The sequence below is a fragment of the Colossoma macropomum genome, unplaced genomic scaffold (assembly GCF_904425465.1).
Source record: "Colossoma macropomum unplaced genomic scaffold, Colossoma_macropomum, whole genome shotgun sequence".
Classification (NCBI taxonomy): Eukaryota; Metazoa; Chordata; class Actinopteri; order Characiformes; family Serrasalmidae; genus Colossoma; species Colossoma macropomum.
This window is the reverse complement of record NW_023494794.1, coordinates 10,703,973-10,727,099: the sequence shown is the minus strand read 5'-3', so window position 1 is coordinate 10,727,099 and position 23,127 is coordinate 10,703,973. Positions and strand designations below refer to the sequence as shown.

At 41.4% G+C, this 23,127-nt stretch overlaps 1 protein-coding gene across 1 annotated transcript in view; it reads left to right on the top strand.

Moving 5' to 3' along the window:
• The window catches only part of stard8 (StAR-related lipid transfer (START) domain containing 8), a 118,039-nt gene extending 96,080 nt beyond the window's left edge, over window positions 1-21,959 (top strand). Inside the window, 5 exon segments of the mRNA XM_036580152.1 lie at window positions 1,076-1,187; window positions 2,848-3,069; window positions 14,544-14,761; window positions 17,467-17,643; window positions 19,116-21,959. Of these exon segments, the coding sequence (XP_036436045.1) occupies window positions 1,076-1,187; window positions 2,848-3,069; window positions 14,544-14,761; window positions 17,467-17,643; window positions 19,116-19,233 (847 nt within the window). The 3' untranslated portion in view covers window positions 19,234-21,959.
• Window positions 21,960-23,127: the final 1,168 nt, after the last annotated feature.

The window sequence follows — 23,127 nt, the reverse complement described above, 5'->3', positions numbered from 1 at the left end:
TTATCATAGCCATTAGAAGATGATAAACTCTGGGATGCACATGGTCAGCAACAACACTCTGTGGCACTCCAGCATTGACTGATTGGTATGTCAAGAAAACATTCCCCTGCCCCATTACACCACCTCCACCAGCCTGGACTGCTGACCAATGGCATGTTGGGTCCATGGATTCACGCTGTTGGCCCCAAATTCTGACCCCACCATCTGTGTCCCTCAGCAGAAATCGAGATTAATCAGACCAGGCTACGTTTTTCCAGTCTTTAACTGTCCAGTTTTGGTGAGCCTGTGTCCACTGCAGCCTCAGCTTTCTGTTCAAGGCTGACAGAAGTGGAACTCAACATGCTCTTCTGCTGTTGTAGCCCATCCACCTCGTGTTGTGCATCCTGAGATGCTCTTCTGATCACCACAGTTGTACAGAATCCGAGTTACCACAGCCTTTCTGTCAGCTGGACCCAGTCTGGCCATTCTCCACTGACCTCTCTCATCAAGGAGGCATTTGTGTCAATTCTACAGAGCTCTTATCGTTTTATGATTATCGATAAATTGAGAAGTAGTTCCAGCCCAAATTACATATATAGACTAGGTTCTCCAGTAGAACTTTTCCACCCTTTAACAAAATTAACCCCAAAAATCACAACCCAATTTATAAGCCCAGAATTTTAAAGCCCAGTCATTTGAGCAGGGGGTGTCCATAGAATAAGCCCCACCTCCTGCCCACTTCACTCTAATAGGCTCCACCCTGATGCCTAGTTTTGATCGTCGACTGTAGTTTCAGCCAAAAACAGCAAATCAGTAGTGTAGTTTTAAATTCCATGCACTGCGTAGCTCCAAATGCTGCCTGCACAAATGAATCGTTCATAGGATTGGTGGGAAAAAAAAATTGTTTAAAAACTTTCATGCTATATTTAAAAAAACATGCAGTGTGAATTTATTAACATGGGCTTAAAGTGGACAACACTCTTGCTGTTGAATGAGCGCCAGGCTCTGAGAATATTCTCCTGGAAGTGCTTTTGTTTGTTTGTTTGTTTGTTTGTTTGTTTGCTTACTGTATTGGTCTTGTTGTTTGTGCTCACAGGTTGATCAACAGGAAAGGAGGAGCCAAACCTGACCACAAGGACCTGAGTGAGAACATGGCTGCCACGCAGTGCCTGAGTCACATGATCACGGAGTGCAAGAAGCTCTTTCAGGTGCAGAAAAACACTCAGACGAGAAAATGTACAATTAACAGTGGATCTTCAGTGCTGGAACTGGGACGTTTCAGAGCAGCGAGGAAATAAATCCTCCTGGCTGTGTTTGTGTTTCTGAGCCAGGTGACCCAAAAACACTAAAAAAAAAAAAAGCATATTATAAGACTAATATAATTCATAAACCTCTGAGAACGTTTCATATAGATTACACTAAAATTACTGCTGAATTATGTTAAAATTAAGATGATGGCAAAGTTACCTAAAGTATAACTCTGAAAACGTTTATTCTTATTAGTGTTTCATACTCATATGAACATAATCATGACTTATTAACCTATTCACTTTGTGAGGAACTGAAGATGTGAACACAAATGAGTTATTTCATAGTTAATTACTGAATAATTAATATGAAAGATTAAAGATGTTAATGATGGTTTTGCAAAGCAACTGACGCAGCAAAAATGTGTGTGAAATATATGACAGTATTTATTGTTATCGTGATAATTTACTCTACAATATTTCACCTTATGCTTTTCTGACCATATTGTGGAGATCATCAGTAGACAAAAGGCAACTCCACCCATTTTTCAAGTTTCTGCATAATTAAATGGTTGAGATGTAGACAAAGTCATTCAGAGTGGTTTGGTGTGAAACGCTCTGTTCTAGATAAACTTATCGAGTCAGAACTGTTCACAGTGGTGGTGATTGGAACCAGACGTCCACCTCTAAAAGCTCTAAAAGAACCATGAACAGTCAAAGAACCCTTTGCATGATTTACTGTTCTTTAGATTGATGGAGATTGTGTTGATAGCACTGAAAAGGGTTCTGTCACAAGCTTGACATCGTAACAATAGCAGAACCCTTTTTTTCCTGCTATATAAAACCTTTTTCAAAGGTTCTACAACACGTTCTCCATCAATCTCAACACTTTTACCATGCAAAGAACAATTCAAGCATGAAATGATTCAAATTAGAACCACTCATTTACTAAAGATCTTTTTTAAGAGTGTAAAGAGAGAAAAGTAAAGAAAATTGTTCATGTAGAACCATGAACACTGAAAGAACTCTTTGCACGATTAAATGGTTCCTTTTATGGTGAAATGGTTCTTCAGATTGATGGAGAATGTGGTATATAGCACCAAAAGGGTTCTGGGCTTGACATCGTAACAATAGCAGAGCCCTTTTTAGTGCTATATAGAACCATTTTAAAGGTTCTACAACACATTCTCCATCAATCTGAACGCTTTTAATGTGCAAAGAACAATTTTAGCATGAAATGGTTCTAAATAGAGCCACTCCCTTTACTGAAGATCTTTTTTTAAGAGTGTAAAGAGAGAAAAGTAAAGAAAATGGTTCTGTGTTTAGAACCATGGTGACTGAAAGACCCTTTGCATGAATAAATAGTTCTTTCCATGGTGAAATGGTTCTTTAGAGTGATGGAGAATGTGTTATATAGCACCCAAAAGGGTTCTGTCACAAGCTTGACATCGTAACAATAGCAAAACCTTTTTTGATGCGATATAGAACCATTTTCAAAGGTGCTACAGTACATTCTCCTTCAATTTGAAGAACGCTTTCACCTTACAAAGAACAATGTAAGCGTGAAATGGTTCTCTTTACTAACAGACTGTAAAAGCTCGTTTCTTCCCTCTCTCGGCAGATTCCTCACGAGATGATGCTGCAGTCGCGTAACTCGTACGTGGCGGCGGACGCTCAGCCCCTCCCCCTGCACGGTTTCGGGGTGAACGCGCGGGGCGAGCGCGTGGACTATCGCGCGTATCTGGAGGATAACGTTCAGTGTTTGATCAGAGAGGCTGCAGAGAAGAGCAAAGGCTGGCACAGTACACACGGCCCAGATAACACCGAGCTCGCTTACAGGAAGGTAAACACTTTCTCAGACCCTGAACAGGCAATATTGGACTTAGAAGAAGATACACAAACGCAAACACACACAACCCGCCGGCAGGTGCGCACAGTGGGGTCCAGAGGTCTGAGACTGTGATGTTTTTCCCTTAATCCTGCAGATAAACAACAGAAAGTCGTAGAAAAATTCGAAACAATGAAAGTCATGATGAGCCAAACAAGAAATCTTTGATTCTGCACGATTTGTAGCGGTGACCACGTTGTGGTCTCTGTACAGAAAAGGTCAGATTTGTTTTTAGTCTCATCTCCAGTGAAGCTCATGTTCAGACGCCTCTTAGGAGGATCAGCTCGAGGCAAAAGAGGGACAAACTGTAATGAAGAAAAAATGAAGGCAAAAGAGGGACAAACTGTACCTAATACTAAATACAGAAATGCTAAAATTCATGATTAAATTTTGGTAACACGCTTCTGCATATTTAAATTAGTTTATTTACTGAATTTAACACATTAAGGGAAAAAATTAAGCATGAAATGTGGCCTGTGCAAAAGTTATAGCACATTTCATATAGTTTTTTTTTTTCCAGTATGTAAAACATAAAAAGATATTGTACCAAAACTGCTTTATTATTTATGTTTTCCTCCCTGTGGAGCCATTCATTTAGGAAATCAGCAAAACGAAAATATTGCACAGATATAAGTATTTAAACCCTTTACTCAGTGCTTAGTTGAAGCACCTTTGGCACCGATTACAGCCTCCAGGCTTCTTGGGTTTGATGCCACAAGGTTTGCACAGCTGGCTTTGGGGATTTTCTGCCATTCCTCTCTGCAGATCCGGCAGGAGACCGTCGGTGGACGGCCATTTTCAGGTCCCTCCAGAGATGTTTGACTGGGTTCAGGTCAGGGCTCTGGCTGGTCCACTCAAGGACATTCAGAGAGTCATCCCTAAGCCACTCCTGTGTTGTCGTGGCTGTGTGCTTTAGGGTCATTGTGTTGTTGGAAGGTGAACCTTTGGCCCTGTCTGAGGTCCCAAGCGCTCTGGATCAGATTTTCTTTAAGAATATCTCTGTACTTTGCTCCATTCAGCTTTCCCTCAACTCTGGCCAGTCTCCCTGTCCCAGCTGCTGAAAAACAACCCCACAGCATGATGCTGCCACCACCATGCTTCACTGTGGGGATAGTACTGGGCAGGTGATGAGCAGTACCTGGTTTCCTCCAGACACGATGCTTAGAATTGAGGCCAAAAAGTTCAATCTTGGTTTCATCAGACCAGAGAATCTTGTTTCTCACAGTCTGAGAGTCCTTTAGGTGCTGTTTTTGCAAACTCCAGGCAGCTTTCATGTGTCTTTTACTGAAGAGAGGCTTCTGTCTGGCCACTCTGCCATAAAGCCCAGACTGGTGGAGTGCTGCACCGATGGTTGACCTTCTGGAAGTTTCTCCCATCTGCACTCAGGATTTTTGGAGCTCTGCCAGAGCGATCATCAGGTTCTTGGTCACCTCTCTTACCAAGGCTCTTCTTCCACGATTTGTTAGTTTGGTGGGGCGTCCAGCTCTAGGAAGAGTCCTGGTTGTTCCAAACTTCTTCTGTTTAAGAATTATGGAGGCCACTGTGCTCTTGGGAACTGTTTTGTAGCCTTCTCCAGATCTGTGCCTCCACACAAACCTGTCTCTGAGCTCTTCAGGCAGTTCTTTCCTCTTCATGGCTTGGTTTTTGCTCTAATATGCATTGTCAGCTGTGAGACCTTATATAGACAGATGTGTGTCTTTATAAATCATGTCCACTCAACTGAATTTACCACAGGTGGAAGAAACATCTCAAAGATGATCAAGAGGAACGGGAGCCCCCAGAGCTAAATTTCAAGTGTCATGGCAAAGAGTCTGTTTTCACTTTGTCATTATGGGCTATTGAGTGCAGACTGATGGGGACAACTTGTTTGTTTTGTTTGTTTGTTTGTTTGATTTATTTATCTGTTTATTTTAGCACAAGGCCTCAACCTAACAAAATGTGAATGAGACGCTCTGAAGCAACTGCACGTGTGTCTTAGGTCACCAAGTGGGCTAGAGGGGTATAAAGCCATCCAGTACCTTTGGGAAGGTCCAGAACTGAGCATCCAACGTCAGTACCTGACCTCACTAATGCTCAATCAAATCCTCACAGCAATGTTCCAACATCTAGTGTAAAGCTTTCCAGAAGAGTAGAGGCTGTTGCTGCAGCAAAGGAGGACAAAAAGTTTTTAAACAGCATAAAATCAAATCTATATATTTGTAGCTGCTTTTCGGGATTTCACATACAACATAAACCCCCAAGCTCTTACATAAGACCACCAAAACATGTTTTCACCAGCGTTTAATTCTAACTGGAGATTCAGAAATATCTCTAAAGTGTGTCTCGACACAGAAACATCTGTTAAACTGAAGTAACCCCTGTTTAGGTTAATGATTCTGTTTTATGTTTGGTGATTAGCCTACTTTTTTAATCCGGCATCATCTTTCTTCTGAAGTGGCTTAGCTCAGGTGACCCAGCCGGCTGTCCACCTGCCAGCAGCAGCAGGTGAAGGTTCTGACCGCTAACAGGTGACAGCAGGGCGTTGGCAAGGCGCCTGGAACCTGGTGGGCGGGAAAACAGGAGGCCAGGCAGGTGGGGTGCCAATTTTCCAGTGCTAGCTGGGTCATGGCACAGATTGGGTCTGATTTCGTGGAGTTTCTGAGCGAGTCTCCATCAGGACGGCACTGTAGAAACAGCCTGCGGCAAAACCACTCGAGCTTTTAGTGTTTAGCATGTAAATTAAAGCGACAGTTCAACCAAAAATCCAATTCTACACTTAGCCCAAATGTAGTCCATCAGCTAAGACATTTGGGTCATTAAAAAGAATAAATTTGACCCTTTACAACAAAAATCGCAACTCAGTCCTCACTATACTAATACATGACAGAGTTCTGTCCACCTGATTTTTCAAGTAACCGCTGTATTTTGATATTATGGCCAAAATTTTCCAATTAGGGAACGGAAGTGACGCTCATTACTCTTTTAGCTAAGTTACGGAAAAATGTGTTTAATTGTTCAGTTATTGTTCTGCCCCATTAAATGTCTCTGGAATGTTTTGGGACAGTGTGCACTTCACGGCTATCACTGTAGCCCAGTGGTGGCAACCCAATTAAGAAGAGCCGTTTTGTCCCTTCAACGAAAAATCAAACCACCTTGGGAGCCACAACATTTTATGTCCATTTTACCATCTTGGCCGTAAATATGTCTCAGTATGTGTTGATGTACTAGTATAGGATAAAATACAATATAAACGAAAATACAGACTTACTTTGCTCTGCTTTAAGCTTTGGCTCAGCTACGGCCACTTTTCTCGCATCTCCGGCAGGAAACTTTTCCTCAAGAATAGAACAGTTTCTCGTAAAATGTCTTTCAACATTCGCCTTTTTACGAGGCTGAAGTCGCTTCTCATTCGCCAGCATCTTGTTGGAATTTCCCCTGTTCCACCTTAAATAGTGCCTGAGGCTCCAGAATGTAACTGCTGCTCCATTTAAGGTGGAACAGGAAAATCTGAACGAGAAGTTGGCGGATAAGAAACTGACATCAGCTTTGCGACTTTTTAGTGTTTGTCAGTTTCTCGCAGCAGATTAAACGTATCAGGAAACCAGCTGGAGTGATAATGAAAGTCCATTCATCACCAAATTATCAATGTTAGTCCTAAATCTCTCTCTTTGTCTTGGCTAGGCCAGACTGTTGTCTGTGTTGCTATGGTGACCAGCAGCCTGCGCTGATCTTTAGGGTTAAATGGTGAATTAGCAGTTCTACATTAACTCCAGAGTTTAAGACCATTTATTGTTAAACTGTGTTGAACGATCAGCAGAGCTTTATTTTACTGTAAAGGAGGATTATTTTATTTTTACCCACAAATCTAATTCAGCTGTGGAGCCGAAACAGGACAGTAAAAGAGCCGCAGGCAACTCTGGAGCCGCATGTTGTTGAGCTGCTGCAGCTGATGGTGATGGAGGATGTGTTGTAAATGGTTCTATATAGCACCAAAAAGGGTTCACATCGTAACAATAGCAGAACGGTTTTTGTTGCTATATCGAACCCTTTTCAAAAAGGTATATACAGCACATTCTCCTCTGTCTGAAGAACCATTTCGCCATGCGAAGAACCATTTAATCACGCAAAGGATTCTTTGCATGTTCGTGGTTCTATACAGAACAATTTTCTTTACTAAAGAACCCTTTTGAAGAACCTTTTTTTATTATTATTATAATAAAGAGTGTTGAGCTGGTCCCTGGTTGCTACACTGTGGCTTCCCACTGCAATATATGAGTTCTGAGAGATGACAATGAAGAAATTATAAATATGTTTGAATCTTATTAATTGCAAATCTTAAATATGTTGGATCAAGTATATGTTGTTTTTGCACTTCTGTGCTTCTGTTTCACAGTGCCTGGATTCTTGGAAAACACACCAACATTTTTGGAAAATGTTTTTTATTAACAAATAACTTTTAATAACAAACAGCAATACTGTAGAATAACAGAACCCTTAAAAATGCGTTCTGTCCATCTCAGCCAGGTGCCAAGAATTCGGAAATGTCTGGCTGAGTCCTTGACGAGTCATGCTCACACTCCCCACCCCACCACCACCCCCATCACCATCACCACCACCACCCCCATCACCACTGTTGATTACTGCCAAAGCTACGGAGCCCCAAAAAACGGTATCCAGGACAGCGATAGAAATAACAGATTTTTACATGAAACCTTCCCGTGTAATGGCCTCACTTTATGGTTTTCTGTCTGTGCTTGACAGCGTGATCAAAATGGAAAAGCTGAAGTGCCTTTATTAGCATGATAAATTGCCGTCGGCTATAAATATGATCCTCTGACCAAAGTGTTTCTCTCACGCAGGTTCAGGTTTCTTGACCGATCGTTTACAACCATTGGCCAACAAGCATTTAAGGTTCCCAACAATAAAGATTATTCCCATGTTTCTGTCGTGTTAGGATCTCCTTAGCGTTTAAGAAATATGGACTGCTTACACTTTGCAGGAAGTTCTGTCCATAAGCCACTCAAAGCATCATGGGGTGCAGGAACAAGGTGGATATTGGGGCATTCAGTGTTTGGGATTTTAATCAAGTGCCATGCCGTGACCCCTAGACACCACAGTTTATCCTTCGCTTGGGTTTGCAGTAAAGATCAAAGGGCCTAATACACAGCCCTGGGGTACACCGCCGATCTTTCTCGACTTTTGACTCTTCGTAAAGATACTGTGTAGCAGTAATGAAGGCTAATGAAGCTAGCAAATTTGGGAAACTTGTACACGCTTAAAAAAGATGGTTCTTTAAGGGTTGTTTAGTAAAAGCAGTGGCTCTATTTATAACCACGAGTTCTGTGTAGAATTGTGTTATGGTTCTTTGCATGGTGAAATGGTTCTTCAGGTAGTGTTGTATGTGGTTTTATATAGAACCTTTTTAAAATGGCATTGTGCTTAACCTACTATCGGCAGCGCACTTCTGAAGTTCTCAAAATAGAAACAATTTCAATTTTCAATTAAATTTACTAGTTAAAAGTGAACTTTTGAGTAACTTTTAAAGATGTGACTACATGAACTTCGCAAACTTTAAATCCAGCATCTGTTAGGGGTACAATGTGGAAAAAGCAACACTCAAATCCATAACAGTAGGTTTCATTTATTTTAAACAGACAAATTATAGTTTGTTCCACGGGGCATCGTATGAAGTAGCTGGTACAGCCTGTAGTGATAGTTCAACTTCAGTTGTGATTTTATAGTTACGAGGAGAGAAAACAAAAACTGTAAGCCTTCATGCTGAATCTCTTCAAAGACGCAACAGTACTGCAGGCTGTGGAGGGAAAAGTCTTGTTTCTTTTGTTTAATTTCAGCTTTGTATTTACCTCAATAGTTGCCTTATCCACCTCTCACTCTGATCACGTCTGATCGGGGTCAGGAGTTATGACACTGCTGCAGTTATGAACCCTTTATAGGCCGGATCATTTGCCACTGGAATCTTCCTCCGCAGAGCGCTGCTGCTGAGGATGCTGCAAGGGACACGCTCTGCATGGCAACGACCCTTTAACCTCTTACATGGCCAGGACCCACCCACTGGGCACACACTTCTATAACCAAAGAGTAGCCTGGCTTCAGCGAACAATTCAACGTAATTACGGAGAAAACTAGCAACCGTAGAACCGTCGCTCGCTGTGTCGCACACATGGCAGCTGGGCAAACTATTGGTGGACAAAGACACTATCGGTTGGTTTCTGAGTAGTTGGTTAAGAAAAAAGAGGCGTGTCATAAAACAAAGATGGACGACCTTGAGGAGCGTCGTTATGCTGAGCGTTTTGGCAGAGATGCCAGTGTTTCCCTATAACTATATATTCTTATTCACCAACTTCTTGTTGGAATTTTCCCATTCCGCCTTAAACAGTGGCAGCATTCTGGACTCGCATGTTGCCGTTGTGAGAACTGTGGTAGAATCCTTTTCCAGTAGTCATAAAATGTCATAGCATCACCTGCATTAGCACCTTAGCAACCACCCGGGATACTATAGCAATGCCCTAGCAACACCTTAGCGATCACCTGGGATACTATACCAATGCTCTAGCGCCTGCATTAGTCTGCGACAGGCTAGACCAAACCGCAGAATGTATGCGAGCTCGTTTCGCAGGAAGTATGCTGAGGCCTTAAGCCTTAGTATGTAATACTCCTGGGATTCTAAGCAGTTAAACGAGACACACCGTCTTAGCATGGCAACTTGCTAACGGCTTACAGCTTAGGGTTTCCAGGTGAAACTTGTTCTTGTGAACTTTGGTTTCGCATTACAGTCACACATCCTCTGTACAACTGCATGCACTAAACCGTGATGTCTGTACTGTGATGGTTTGGGACGAATGTACATACCGTTACACCCCTAGCGTCCATGTCCCGCTCTGAAAGGTCTGTTGTCGTCACAGTATGCCTGCAGAAGAAGCCTGATATTTGTGGTCCGCTAAGCAGAAACACGGGTTCAGACAAGCTGGTGGGTGGGTGCGCCTTCATTTGGGCATTGTGATCCCACAGACTGAAGCAGCCGAGCGAACTCTTTGTGGCCTCATGTTGGAGGATTAACGTTTTACTGTTTTAAGTTTGTGTAATGAGGCACAGTCGGGGGCTTTAGTGTGTGTGTGATGAGTAACAGCGAGAGCTCAGAGAGGTTTTAGAGATTTGGTTCAGAAAAGCATTGCATGCTCGTTAAAATGCAGCCACGCAATCAGACGCGTGTCATAAACCACATGTCCATTCAGATGCACCTAAATAAACTCAGTTTTTAAGAAAAAAAATAAGGAGTTCTTAAATCTGATTGGCTGAGCCAAGTTACTGAAACCCATTATGCTGTTCATGGAATAATCTTTGTTGCTTGGTAACCGTAGCCCACTGTTAAAGAACCACGTTTCTTTGCAGAACAAATGTTAACTTTGATTACTGGCAGCTAGAAGGGGAAAGTTTATGAACATACTGTGTTGCTTGACAAAGTCATTGCAATGAAGTCTCAGATTGGTCCTGAGGTGTTGCTGGGCCACTGCTATGGAAGTCAAGGTGGTTGCTAAGGTATTGCAAGAGCATTGCTGTGGAATCCCAGGTGGTTGCTAAGGTGTTGCTGGGCCATGCTATGGTATCCCAGATGGTTGCTTAGATGTTGCTGGTCTGTGCTATGGTGTGCCAGGCAGTTGCTAAGGTGTTGCTGGGCCACTGCTGTGGAATTCCAGGTGGTTGCTAAGTATTGCTAGGCTGGTGATATGAAATCACAGGTGGTTGCTAAGGTGTTGCTAGGCTATTGCCGTGGAATCCCAGGTGGTTGCTAAGATGTTGCTGGGCTATTGCTGTGGAATCCCAGATGGTTGCTAAGCTGTTGCTGGGCCATTGCTGTGGAATCCCAGGTGGTTCCTATGATGTTGCTAGGGCATTGCTATAGTATCCCAGGTGGTTGCTAAGGTGTTGCTAGGCTATTGCTGTGGTATCCCAGATGGTTGCTAAGGTGTTGTTTGGCCGTGCTGTGGTGTGCCAGGCAGTTATGAAGGTGTTGCAATGGCATTACTACAGTATCCCAGATGGCTGCTAAGATGTTGCTAGGGCATTGCTATGGTATCCAAGTTGGCTCAGTGACGAAGGTGTTGCTAGGCAGCTGCTGTAGTATTACAGGTTGTTGCTAAGGTGTTGCAAGGCTGTGGGAATCCCAGGTGTTTCCTTTGGTATTGCAAGGCTGTTGGTATGAAATCACAGATGGTTGCTAAGGTATTGTTAGGCCAGTACTATAGTATACCAGGTGGTTGGTAAGGTGTTGCTAGGCTATTGCTGTGGTATCCCAGATGGTTGCTAAGGTGTTGTTTGGCCATGCTATGGTGTGCCTGCCAGTTGCTAAGGTGTTGCTTGGACATTGCTGTGGAATCCCAGGTGGTTGCTAAGATGTTGCTAGGCCATTGCTGTTGAATCCCCGGTGGGTGCTAAGGTATTGCTAGGACATTGCTATAGTATCCCAGGTGGATTTTAATGTTCCACGCTGATTTTCAGACTTCGGGGCACATTGGGACACAAGAAGTGGGGGTGCTGAGGGTGCAGCACCCCCTGGTTTCAGGGTTGGTTAGCTGCAGCTGCTAATAATAATAATAAAAACAGATCTGAAACAAAAATTTGAATGTAGTAAAGACCGATACGTGCTTGCTTTAGAGTGGAGCTCGTATTTTTTTATTTTATTCATACATTTTAAAACCTGCAGTAGCTGCACTGTTTAATGGTGTATTTTCCTTAAAGTGAGCTGAATCACCTCGCTCACCCCCCTGCTGGCTCCTTTGGGGGTGCCACTAAAACACACGCAGGTTAAGGTACAAAGAGGGAAAGCGTGTGCTGAGCTGTGGGCCAGTTCTGAGCCCTAAAGCTCTGTGCACGCTTTCCCTCTTTGTACCTTAACCTGCACCATGCATCAACAATCTGACTGACCGTCACTCAACTCATTTGCATGAAGCTCGTCCAGAAGGAGAGAGCAGAGAAGTCAGGGCATGAGTCAGCAGTTCAGTGCATCAGCTGTGAGGGTATTTTGTCGTCTCTCGCCACATCATGATGCGCTCTGCTTGATTTAAAGTATAAAAAGAAATTTGAATGGAAAAAAAAGCAAATCATTTTATATGATGTCACCGTTCGCATCACATATTTACTGATTAAAATTTCAGCACCCCCACTTTAAACCTTCCTCTGTTTCTGGAAGCGAATGTAATTCAGAGTGCATAGGAAGTAGAGCTGATAAAAATTTGGGGAAAATATCTAATTGCGATTTTTCTGACTAATATTATTACTGCGATTTAAACTGCGATTATTTTCTATAGATTGAGATTCAGGCCTGTTTTTTTTTGCCCAAGAAGACCAGAATATCAACCTTTTTAGGCTTGAGGCTCAACCCCTGAGTGTAGTGTGCCTGACTGCCAGTAAGCTGTAGTTGTGATGTCACAACACATGGAGGTTTGGTTGCCTCTGATTGGTCTAACTGTGCAGTTCACAAGCTCTGAGTTATAAAGTTAAATTTCCCCTCTTTTAACTTTAGGCAACACTTTCGATAATGTACGCTATAAACAATCGCAGCTCTTGGGATTTGAAAATTTCGATTCATCTTCCAGTCTTAGTTCTTTAGTGAAAGAACACTAAAGCGCTGAGATATTGGTTCTGTTTATTCTGTTCCAGAGTTTAACCTTCATGCTGTTCCTTCTCACCACGCTTTGCCAGTGCTGCCAGTTTTCTGCTTGTCCTCTCAGAAACAGCAGGTTTTAGATTTGACTGAAAAACTGAAAATAAACGAGTTCGGTTCCTTTGAGTCGGAGCCCAGCGCGTCCCCTGATAGTCCTAATAGATTCACTCCATCAGCCAAAGTTTAAAAACAACAGACGGAAACGCTGCCAACAGCAGCACGACGCACGCAGGTGAACAGCAGAGCTGCGTTATTATGAGTAACATAAACAACTGAGAGTTTGTTTGTATGTTTGTTTGTTTATTCATACGTTTGAGGCTTTGAGAGAACTTTCTGCTCTGCCTACAATCTTTACTTTTTTGTTTACTGCTTTGGGTGTTTTGGTTTGTTGTTTGGTGATGAAATCAGACAGAGTGCTAATTTTCTCTCTCGCTGTCGATCCGTTTCTGACATCAGCCGTCAGCTGAAACGGGGTTTTTGTTTTTGTTTAGAGCTGTCAGTGCGTTTCACACCAAAGACTGTCCAGCTTTTAAAACCTGTTCTTTGATTTCTGCTCACCTGCTGTCGCTTTTATTAGAGGTTGAACTTCTACGAGGTCGAATTTGGTCCAACACAGAAAAATGCAGCGTTCAGCTGTCCGGTTTATTTATTCTGCTTTCAAAAGCGTAAACACACATTTTATTTATTTGTTTTTTTATTTATTTGTTTATTTGTTTATTTATTTAGATGAAGTTATTTAAATAATACATAATTTAACATTAACATTAAACACACATGGAGCAAAATGTTTCCATTCAGATATTATTTTAATATTACTTTTTGTTTGTGTTATTTTATTTTATATGATATTACTTTATATTTTATATTATTATATTTGATTACATAAAAAACATGATCACAGATGGGGAAATGTGTAATCACGTCTGTAAATGCGTGATTGCATTTAAAAATGTGTTCGCAGGTAGAAAGGTGTTATCAGATGAAAAAATGTGATGTAAATGTGACATAACATGAGAAAACGTCTCATTACCTGTGAAAATGTGCGATCATGTGATAAAACATCTCATTACAAGTGAAAACGTGATGCCATGAGAAAACGTCTCACTACATGTGAACACTTGTGATTACATGAGGAAACGTCTCAACATGAAAACGTGTGATCAAGTGAGAAGACGTCTCATTACATGTGAAAACGTGCGATTATGTGATAAAACCTCTAATTACATGTGAAAACGTGTGATGCCGCAAGAAAACATTGCATTACGCGTGAAAACGTGCGATCATATGAGAAAACGTCTCATTACGTGTGAAAATGGCCATCACGTGAGAAAACATCTCATTACGTGTGAAAACGCGTGATTACGTGAGAAAACGTCCCATAATGTGAAAACGTGATCACATGAGAAAACATTTCATTACATGTGAAAACGTGTCATTATGTGAGAAAACATCTCATTACGTGTGAAAACGTGCGATCATGTGAGAATGTGTAATCACGTGAAAATGCACATTCACATGAGAAACATCATGTGAAAAACAGGATCACATGGAAAAAAAATGTGATCTTGTGTAAAGGTGTGATCACATGTTGAAAAATATGAAAAGCATGATCACATTTGAAAATCTTCCCATGTGAAAAAACGTGATGTATTTGTGACTTTACGATGGGAGGGCTGGGCTGAATAGCGATGAGTGTGTAAAGCAGATGTTCAACAAACGTTTTCTTTTCTTTTTCTCCCTGATCGTGTTGTGATTGGCTGTTTTGCAGGTGGGGGACGGCCACCCGATTCGTCTGTGGCGTGTTTCGGCAGAAATGGAGGCTCCGCCCCCGGTGGTGCTGCAGCGTGTGCTGCGAGAGCGCCACCTGTGGGACGAGGATTTACTGCACAGTCGCGTGATCGAGAGCCTGGAGAACAACACTGAAGTGTTTCACTACATCACCGACAGCATGGCGCCGCACCCTCGCAGAGACTTCGTAGTGCTGAGGTACGAACAGGCTTACAGCACCTTAATCGCCACAGATCAGAATAGACGTACTGTACAGCCGGGCGTTAAACCTAATATCAGATGTTCGAGTGAGTGCGTTTACATGCACTTAATAATCCCATAACTGCAGAAAGTCCGATTTTGTCAGAAATCAGATCAACACGTTTACATGCACTTGAGTAATCAGATAATGGGGCAACTCCAGGTCTACAGAGTCAGAGTCAGACAGTAATCAGATTTCTGCTTTACAACCAGCCAATAAACAGAAGAAGATGTGACATAAACGTAATGTAAACTCAAACTGATTTTTCTTAAACATCGAGTTACTTTACCTGAAAATATGAACATAAATCATCTAGAAGATGAAGAATATTTAAATCCTTCACTTCGTCAAGCATGTAGTCGGTGTCAGTGTCGCTCTAGAAGTGTTTCTCTGCGTCTTGTGGCGACGCTGCTCGCTTATTTCTGGTACCGCCGTCTGTTTTCACACATGCTCAGACTGAGAAACCTGAAAGAAATCAGAGTAAGAGTTTACATGCACTGAGAAATCTGATTACTGAGCTAAAATCCAGCCTGTTTATCAGATTTCTTAATCTGATTTCTAGACCTCAATCTGATCTAAGAAATCAGAGTGTGCTGTTTACATGACCTTTGAATAATCAGATAACTGCAGAAATCTGATTGATTGGATTATTGAGGGCATGTAAAACTCACTTTCAGTTTCTCAAAAAAGTCTGCAGACACACCTCCAAAGTTCAGTCTTAGAAGCTGGTTGTATTTTCTGACAGCATTTATTAAATTAATCACTGGAAGTCAATAAAAAGGGGGATCTGACTTTTGTATAGTACTGTGCGTTGCTCATATGTGGAAATGCATTTGCTTCAGTCTTAAAAAAAGGTTCCTCAGGGGTTCTTTAGTAAAGATAGTGGTTCTATATGGAACCATGAGTGCTCAAGGGATCATTTGCTTGCTTAAATAGTTATTTGCATGGTGAATTGGTTCTTCAGATTGATGGAGAATGTGTTCTATATGGTTCCACCAAAAAGGATTCTTTACTAAGGAACCCTTGAAGAACCATGTTTTTTTAAGCATGTAATCAGATAAAGAACCATATAGAACACATTCTCCTTCAACTTAAAGATCCATTTCACCATGCAAAGAACCATTTAAAGTATGCAAACAGTTCTGAGTTTTCATGGTTACAAATAGAACCGCTGTCTTTACTGAAGAACCCTTGAAGAATCATCTTTTTTAAGCATGCAGCCAGATAAAGAACCATATAGAACATGTTCTCCATCAACTTAAAGAACCATTTCACCATGCAAAGAACCACTTAAGCATGCAAATGGTTCTTTGAGTGTTCAAGGTTCCATATGGAACCACTGTCTATACTAAAGAACCCTTGAAGAACCATCTTTTTTTTATGGAGTAACCAGGCTGCTGAAGATTTAGGACAGTGATCTGCATAAACTTCATATTGTCATGTATTAATTAACAGCAGCCGGTTCTTCAGCATTCTTCATCCATACACACATCAAAAGAGCATCCAGTCTCAATAATTGAGGATTTCCTTTGATTCTTAGGGAAACAGCTGCAGCAGGTGTGCTGGCGGACGCTTCATTTGCGCTGTGATGAGGCTGCACTGAGGAACCTTATTAAATTTGTGCCTATTGTACAGAAAACAAAAGCCTCTGGCGTTTGAGGAAATATGTGGAGCCGATTATTTGGGCAGTAAAAAAAATGTGTTAAAACCGTCTTTGTGAAAAAATCCACTGTGATTGTTTAGTGTGGAGCTTTCTGTGTTCTTTTAACTGTGTTCTTATTCTAACCCACACACTTAAAAAAGATGGTTCTTCAAGGGTTCTTTTGTAAAGAAAATGGTTTTATATAGAACCACAACAACATAAAGGACCCTTTGCTTGATTAAAACGTTTTAAAAAGGTTCAATATTGCACCAAAAAGGGTTCTTCTGTTGTTAAAGGCTTGACATCATAACAATAGAAGAACCCCTTTTTGGTGCTTATAGAACCCTTTTCAGAAATGTTCTATATTGCACCAAAAAGGGTTCTTCTTTGGTTACAGACTTGACATCATAACAATAGAAGAACCCCTTTTTGGTGCTATATAGAGCCCTTTTCGAGAAGGTTCTATATAGCACTAAAAAAGGTTCTTCTGTTTTTATGGGCTTGACATTGTAACAATAGAAGAACCCCTTTTTGGTGCACATAGAATCCTTTTCAGAAAGGTTCTATATAGCACTAAAAAAGGTTCTTCTGTTATGGGCTTGACATCATGACAATAGAAGAACCCCTTTTTGCTGCTGTATAGAACCCTTTTCGAGAAGGTTCTATATAGCACTAAAAAAGGGCCTTCTGTTTTTATGGGCTTGACATTGTAACAATAGAAGAACCCTTTTTGGTGCTTATAGAACCCTTTTCAGAAAGGTTCTATATAGCACTAAAAAAGGTTCTTCTGTTATGGGCTTGACATTGTAACAATAGAAGAACCCTTTTTTGTGCTATTTAGAATGCTTTTCTAAAAGGTTCTATATAGAACCATCTAGAGCACATTCTTCATCAGTCTGAATAACCATTTTATGATGCAAAGAACTCTTTAATCATACAGTTTTTGTGGTTCTATAAAGAACCCTTAAAGAACCATTATTTTTATGAGTCTACATGTTTTTTTGTGTGTGTGTTTATCAGGCGTTGGTGCACTGATGCGCTGCGGGGTGTGTGTATACTCGTGTCCTCTTCTGTCGACCATGACAACGTGCCGTTGGAGGCGGGACTAAGGGCGGTGCTTCTGACATCACGCATTCTGATTGAACCGTGTGGAATGGGGCGGAGCCGTCTAACACACTACTGCAGAGCGGACTTACGGTAACACACACACTCGAATGCAGGATGGACGTTTCTTTATATACAAACCTCAGTTCTTGAAAATTTGGGGGACAAGAAGTGAAAAGCAGTAAAAGGCGCTTTAAGGAAAGGCAGAGTCCTTTATGAGCAAGGATGAGTTGAGGCTCGCCAAAAATGTGGCAGTGAATAATTAAATAATTATAAGAACAACAGTTTCTCAACCAGCGATTGCAAGGATTTTAGGCATTTCACCCTCTACGGTGCATAATAACGTCAAAAGATTCAGGGAATCCAGAGAAATATCTGTGCGTGAAAGACAAAGGCCTAAAACTACAACTAAAGGCTCGTGACCTTCAACCCCTCAGAGGGCATTGCATTAAAAACCGGTATGTTTCTGTGATGGACATCATCACATGGGCCCAAGAGTACTCTAACAAACCGTTGTTAATAAACACCGTCCATCGCCACAAATGCAGGTTAAGGCTGTACTATGCACAGCAGAAGTCATATAACAATGACCAGAAACACCGCCGCCTTCTCTGGGCTCAACTCAGCTGAAATGGACTGATTCAGAGTAGAAACATGTATTGTTGTCTGACAAGTCAACCTTTCAGACTGTTTATGATAATGTATGTGTTCTTCAGGCCAAAGAAGAAAAGGGCTTCTTCTGTTGTTGCAGGTTTGACATCATAACAATAGAAGAACCCGTTTTTGGTGCTATATAGAATCCTTTCCAAAAAGATTCTATATAGCACCATCTAGAGCACATTCTCCATCAATCTGAAGAACCATTTAAAGATGCAAAGAACCCTTTAATCATGCTAAGAGTTCTTTGCGTGTTCATGGTTCTATATAGAACCATTTTCTTTACTAAGGAACCCTTAAAGAACCATCATTTTTAATGTACGTGTTCATAACACGTTCTGGCCACTGACTGCTGTTCTTACAGCCATATGCAAACATTTGAGCACCCCTGGTCAATTGTCTTTTCTGAGTGAAAATAAGTTGCCACGTTCTCTACAGAGAACACATTTTATTGCACAATTGCTGTTTATTTGTGGTCCTGTGATGTGCTGTGATTTTGAGGGAACATGTAGTTAACAAACAGTTATCAATGAACACCATCTGTCGCTACACCCACAAATGCAGGTTAAGGCTGTACTATGCACAGTGGAAGTTATATATCAAGAACGTTCAGAAATGCCACCGACTTCTCTGGGCTTATGCTCATCTAAAATGGACTGATACACAGTGGAAACATGTATTGTGGCCAGCCTTTCAGATTGTTTATGACAATGTATGTGTTCTTCTGGCCAAAGAAGAAAAGGGCCATCCGGATTGTTACCAGTGTAAAGTTTAAAATCCAGCGTTTGTCATGGCGTTTCACATGTGTCCCAACTGTTTGGAGTTAAGACTTGCATATGTTTATATTTAACTTTTTCCTAGTCACATGTTAAAACGTCTTATATTGTCGTTTTGTTTGTGTCCTGTAGGGGGCGCTCTCCTGACTGGTATAACAAAGTCTTTGGTCACCTGTGTGCGGCAGAGGTCGCTCGGATACGCGCCTCATTTCCTGTGCTGTCAGCCAAAGGACCCGAGACTAAAATCTGAGCCGAAGAGAGAAAACGGCGTGAAACTGGAAAGAGAAACGGTTTTACGACTGGAGGGAATGTTACGCACCAGTGTTACCCTTTGGACCCTGTTTAAAGCCATAGTTCGCAGACTGAACCCCAGTTTCCTTCCTTAACTAACGTGTAGCCGATCAGCCAAGAAAGTCTGGTTCTTTAGTTTTAGCTCTGGAGCTACAAGGCTAATAGCTAGCAAATAATGAAAGATTATACCCCACCAGTTAGCATGGTGCTAACTGCATGCCTTGCCTCAAACCATGCAGAGTTGTTCAGTATCTCTAATAGACCTGATTATGTGGTTTCTGACACTGTATGACTCACTGTGATCTATAAACATGGACAGAAGTACGTTTGCATAGCTTAAAAACACACTACGCATTTTAGCCACAGGTTTTTAGCATCAAGAGCTAAAACTAAAGAAGCAGACGTCACCAGGCGCGTCTTGGCTGGTCAGCCACGTTCGGAGAAAAGGCAAAAACTTTTGACGGTTTGATTTTTTACAAAGGAAAAGTGTTAAAATTAATGATTCGTATCGTCTCTGCATGATGAAATCAGCAGCGCCAGCTTAGCTTAATGCTAATCGGTTTCAGTTTTGTATTCATGCACGTCGTACAGGTTCAGCATCGGAACACGATGATGTCACAGTGTCGTGATTATAAATGAAGATGCTGTGATGTCACAATTGACATGATGATACAGTGTTGAAGCTGAGGATGGTGCGATGATGTCACAATTAAGGAATTTTTTTTTAAGCTCTTGAAATTCCTGCTTTTAAACCATTTAGGATATCACAGCCAGCCAATCAGGATATCACAGCCAGCTAATCAGGATATCACAGCCAGCCAATCAGCAGACCCGATTTTTAACTAAGGACGAATATGTAAATGAGCAAACAGTTTGAATTATATGCAAGAAGGTCTATAAGACGATATATGGGCCTGGCACTCTTATGCAAATGGACACAGGCTTCTGTTGTTTGTTTGTTTGTTTGTTTGTTTGTATTTGTTTCTTTTGTGTGCGAATGGAAACGTCCAGATTAATCCTCAGAGGGTCTGAAGTATTGAGTACAGACTGATATGAATGGGTTCTGTATCTGCAGAGGGGAAAATGTGCTGAGACTGCATTAAACCTTCAGGTTCATTCAGAACACGTGCACACCTGCTACTCCACTACAGCTGTGTGGGTGTGTGTGGGTGTGGTGTGGGTGTGTGTGTGGGTGTGTGTGTGTGTGTGGTGTGTGTGTGTGTGTGTGTGTGTGTGTGTGTGTGTGTGTGTGTTTGCGTGCAGAGACTCCCAGGAAATAGCCCAACCACACATGCTAATGCTCTTATCTAGAGCGACTTATTATAATTTGATCATTTATTACTCTATTTGGTGGCTAATTGCTAACATTCGTTCATAACACTATCATTTTCTTCAATCAAACATGCTAATGTTGCTAATAGAGAAGCAAATGGGTAACAGTTAGTATCATGAAAATAACATGGTGCTACTTGGTGACTGCTTGCATTCATTGTTTGTAATTGAAACATGCTAATGTTGCTAATAATTAGCAAAAGTGAATAGCTTACAGTTAACACCATGAAATGAACCGCGCTCGCCGGAGTCAACAGTCTGATTGGCTCTTTTTGTCGAAGGGAGGGACTTTTTCCATAAACAGACGCCGGGTTGAGCGTTGAACTGTTTCCTCCAATACTTTCAGTATTGCTGACCATGAGCGTTAGCCAATTAGCATGAAGCCATGTTATTTTCATGATGCTAATTGTTAGCTATACGCTTTCTTTCGTTATTAGCAACAGGAACGCGTTTAAATGACGCACATGCTAATGTCTCCAACAGTAAAAGTCGTTAGCCAACAAGTAGCATGTAATTTTCACGATCACAAGTGTTATTTATACACTTTTACACAATATTAGCAACGTTTGTTTGAATGAAGAACTTTATGATGCTGCCAACAGTGAATGTAAGCAATTGGCCACTGAGTAGCAGGACATCATGTTATTTTTGAAAGGCTAATCGTTAGCTATTCGCCTTCATTCATTGTTAGCAACATTAGCATGTTTGAATGAAGAACCGTAAATGTAAACAATTAGCCTCCAAGTAGCGCGACGTCCTGCTATAACAACTATACTATTTGTTAGATGTTTGCTTTCAGTCAGTGTTTGTTGTCGTGTGGATGAACGTTCTGAACCGTCCTTCTGTTTATCTGTTCGTGACTTAAGGAAGTTAAAGCGAAACTCTCTGTTTTGCATGTTTGCATGAATGTTCTTCTAAAACTGTGAGGATCTCGAAGCCAAATGACCTTTGATTCACTCAGGCCGACCTGTAGTGACTTAGCACTTATTTTTATGCTGGTCGCTACGTTTATAATCCAAAATAAAAGCTCCCTCTTCAGGCTCCGCCCACAAATCTGTTCTTTGGTAGCTACTGTTGTGAGGTTGGGTGCTTATAGCCTGCGCTAGCTAGTAAACTAGCAAGGCTAATAAGCTAACAGTGTTAGCTAGCTAGCTATAACAGCTAAAGCCTTTCTGTTTAGACCGTAAATCAGATATTTATGATTGCACGCCAAAAGACTACCTAAAGTACCCTGACATGGTGCACATACAAAATTAATATAGATTCATATGAATAACCGACTCTAAATGTAGGTATTGTGATATAAACTGAGTCTGTTCTACAGTTTCTCATTAGGCTGAATGAATAACTGACTCTAAATGTAGGTATTGTGATATAAACTGAGTCTGTTCTACAGTTTCTCATTAGGCTGAATGAATAACCGACTCTAAATGTAGGTATTGTGATATAAACTGAGTCTGTTCTACAGTTTCTCATTAGGCTGAATGAATAACCGACTCTAAATGTAGGTATTGTGATATAAACTGAGTCTGTTCTACAGTTTCTCATTAGGCTGAATGAATAACCGACTCTAAATGTAGGTATTGTGATATAAACTGAGTCTGTTCTACAGTTTCTCATTAGGCTGAACTGCATTTCTGTTCTATAAAACTTGTCCAACCTCACAACAGTAGCTATGAAACATCACGGAGCATGGACAGGTCAGCTAAGAATAAAAGTTGTCCACTCCCAGGTGGGCGTGGCTATGCAAAGCGTCCGGTTTTACCTGCTCTAACACAGCCGTCTCTTTTTATAAGCCATTAAACTTGCTTGATTGTGAACTATGCAAATTCAGCATGTTAATGTTTAAGTATGTATTTTGTAAAAATCCAAAGTATTTTGTAAGAATCCAAATGTTTCAGTGCCAGGACTCTTATTTTGTAAAAATCTAAGTCCTCTGTTTTGTATATTATTTATCTGTGCCTTATAAAATGTACATTTTGCAGATTATGGGTCTGTGTGGGTCTGTGTGGGTCCGTATGGGTCTGTATAGGTCTGTCTGTGTCTGTATAGGTCTGTCTGTGTCCGTATGGGTCCGTATGGGTCCGTATGTGTCTGTATGTGTCTGTGTGGGTCCGTATGGGTCCGTATGGGTCCGTATGGGTCCGTATGTGTCTGTGTGATTCTGTGTGGGTCTGTGTGGGTCAGTCTGGCTCTTACTCTCTTTTTTTTTCCTCTATCTCTTCTTCCTCTTTTGCTCTTTCCATCTCCATCTTTCTCCTCTCCCTCTCGCTCGGTTTCTCGTCTTTTTGTCTTTCATTCTCTCTCACTCTCACTTTCTCTGTCTCTTATTGTTTTATTGCTCCATTTTTCCTTTTTTCTCACCCTCTCTTCCTGTCCATCTCTTTTCTCTCTCACTTTAGTCTTTCTCTACCTCCCTCCCTCGCTCTCTTCTCCCTCTCCCCCTCCCTCCCTCGCTCTCTTCTCCCTCCCCCTCACTCTCTCCTCTCTCATTCTCTTTCCCCCTGTTTCTTATTTGTTC